General features: G+C 38.7%; 1 protein-coding gene across 1 annotated transcript in view; it reads left to right on the plus strand.

Moving 5' to 3' along the window:
• The window catches only part of LOC106101440 (1-phosphatidylinositol 4,5-bisphosphate phosphodiesterase), a 44,527-nt gene that overhangs the window by 35,527 nt on the left and 5,912 nt on the right, over positions 1-3,088 (plus strand). The window contains 3 exon segments of the mRNA XM_013280677.1: positions 46-210; positions 904-1,108; positions 1,552-1,683. Of these exon segments, the coding sequence (XP_013136131.1) occupies positions 46-210; positions 904-1,108; positions 1,552-1,683 (502 nt within the window).

The following is a 3,088-nucleotide window of genomic DNA, read 5'->3' on the forward strand; positions in this document are numbered from 1 at the left end:
CCGGCAGTTTCCCTGATTGTACATATATATTTTCTTCGTCCGTAGGTGATAGCGGGTCAGTTCTTATCAGACAAGAAGGTGGGCACGTACGTGGAGGTGGACATGTACGGTCTACCTTCAGACACCATCAGGAAGGAGTTCCGCACGCGCATGGTGCCCGCCAACGGACTCAACCCCGTCTACAATGAGGAGCCCTTCCTCTTCCGTAAGGTTAGTCAGGAATTTACGAAAAAAACGAGATCTCAGGCTAAGTATAAATATTATCCCACGTCCTTTCGATGAAAAAACCTGATGCAACCTGCACTTTGTTGGGAAATTAAAGTATGTATCTGTCAATGAAATCTCATTGGCTCAATATGGTAGATGACACTCTAAGTAAAGTCTTCCCTGTAGCGTAGATTTATTTTGAGAAATATACCCTAAGTATCATTCTTAATGAACAATTAATGATTGAGTGTAAAAGTAAAGCCTGAACATTAAATTATTATTAATCCTTTATTATTTCACTTTAAAAAACACATTTCATGAGAGCCTCGGCTCCTGCACTAGGTTCCCCTGTGCTGCAGGAGCCAATTCCTTTCCCCATTTGTGAATAGCAATACATATTCATGAGTGTCTAAACATAAAATACAAAGAAAACATTCATCACTAATTTTGCTAAAAACAAATCTCTAGTGTAATAGGGAGGTATAACGTCAATATCCATAGGAATAGCCCGCGTGTGGCGCGAATGACGTCACAGTACACGCGCAGTGTATCGCATATACTGCTGCATGGTAATATATGACGTCACAGTGCACGGCGTGTCGTATTTACTACTGCGTAGCGACATGTGACGTCACAGTACACACGCAGTGTGTACACGTGGATGTGGGCCGCTTGGTGATGTATGACGTGCCGCAGGTGGTGCTGCCGGACCTGGCGGTGCTGCGGTTCGGCGTGTACGACGAGAGCGGCAAGCTGCTGGGGCAGCGCATCCTGCCGCTGGACGGGCTGCAGGCGGGCTACCGCCACATCTCGCTGCGCACGGAGGCCAACTTCCCCATGTCGCTGCCCATGCTCTTCGCCAACATCGACCTCAAGATATACGTGCCTGATGGGTTCGAAGGTAACAATACTCCGATACACTAATACACCAATACACTAATACCCCGATACACTTTTACACCAATGCTCTAATACACTTATACATCAATACACCAATACACCAATACATCAATATACTTTTAAACTAATACACCGATATACTTTTACACCAATGCTCTAATACACAAATACACCACTATACTTTTACACTACTTTTTACTATTAACTTTTTGTTACTTTAGATATTGTTTACATTTGCTGAAAAAAATTAAGTACAGATTTATCTATAAAAATGTTTTGAATATTTAGAGTACAAATACAATTTAAATTAACATTTTAGGTAACTAGTAAACTTACTTTTTTCATTTCCCTAAATTTAATAATTCCTTTATTTAACAGTTCACACTTTACTGGAATTAAAGCACACTGCTCACAGTTTGTATGTATGGATATGTATGTATGCAGACTTCATGGCGGCGCTGTCGGACCCGCGCGCCTTCATGGGCGCGGCCAAGGAGCGCACAGACAACATGAAGGCCATGGGCATCGAGGAGAGCGCGCCCGAGAAGAAGGTCACCATCGAGGAGAAGAAAGAAGGTCAGATATACTTTAAAGGCACATGCCACTAAAAACAAACATCGAGCTAGCTACTTGCATACAAGATAATTGACACATGCCAGTACACGTTACGCAGATATGCCAGTTACTGGCATGGATATGCCCACTTTATACTTAACAAGCTGTTTTCGTGTTACTTCATCGGTATGAAATTATAAAAACTATATTTCATTGTTTACATTTGTCAAATTCTCAATTAAAAATGTCAAAGTTACCATAATAACCTTGTTTCTTTAATGTTGGCAGCTTGCAATTTGTAGTCCCTTTCTAACATGAAGGTTTTTTTCCAATTTATTACGCCTCTAAGTTAAAAGCGTGAAAATAAATAGCCTAAAGCGTGTCGCAAATATAGAACTTTTAAAAAAAGAAAGGATTATTCAAAAATATGCTATAATTGCTGACATCTTAGGCAACAAAGAAGTGTGTGTTTACGCTTTATTATAATAGTATAGATAGATACTAGTGTAACCATTACAGGTTAGGTTTGTAACCTTTTTATGATGCAGTTCACCACAATATAACGCTTGTGGGCTTCGAATCCACGACCTCTCAATACGTAGTTCGTCCTCATTAGGCTTCAAATATATCCAAATGCTTCGAAAATAAAACACGCAGCAAATACAAAGGAATCTTTGTATTCACTTCACCAGTTTCTATTTCCTACTCAGCTGCAAATATCTAGATTATTTGCCAATATTATAGATATTTAGTTTATCTGGAGTTTTGCTTACGTACGTATTAACTGAAATCATATTTTACCCGAGCCGCGGAACAAGTGAAGTAAGAAAGGAGAGGTTATTTTAGGCCGCCTTTGACTTATGGTCCAAGGTATAAGCGGAAAATGTATTAAAAATACCTATGTTTAGGAATTTCTCACACTTTTAATTACAAATAGCATTATATTATAAAAACTATTTACCGATTTCTCAATATATTTTAAAAATATTCATCTAAGGATCTTTATTCAAATACCGCAATAGTAACCACCAAACCTCAACACACTCTAAACAAGAGGACTCGCTAGTATTACAAATGTGCTCTAAGAGTCTGTTTAAGTGGCCATTTAATCGACTCTGAGTTACACAAAAAAGATTTTCCGCTTTACTCTTTTATTTGGTATAACAGAATATTATTGTTTTATAGTAAAACGTAATAAAGACGTGCGGTAGACGCGGGCTAATTGACGTCAAACGCCCACACGTTTACTGGAAGAAGATTCCCGAAATAACTTCACCGGACGTTTAGTGGATAGGGAAATGCATAGGAAAATGCCAAAATGATCTTATCTGTATGCATGTCTGATGTTCTAGAGACAGGCGCGTATTTTATAGTAGTAAATTATAATTACATATTTAAAATTATGCAATGCCTTTTAGGCTTTTTT

The sequence above is a fragment of the Papilio polytes genome, unplaced genomic scaffold, assembly GCF_000836215.1.
Source record: "Papilio polytes unplaced genomic scaffold, Ppol_1.0 DF823980.1, whole genome shotgun sequence".
Classification (NCBI taxonomy): domain Eukaryota; kingdom Metazoa; phylum Arthropoda; class Insecta; order Lepidoptera; family Papilionidae; genus Papilio; species Papilio polytes.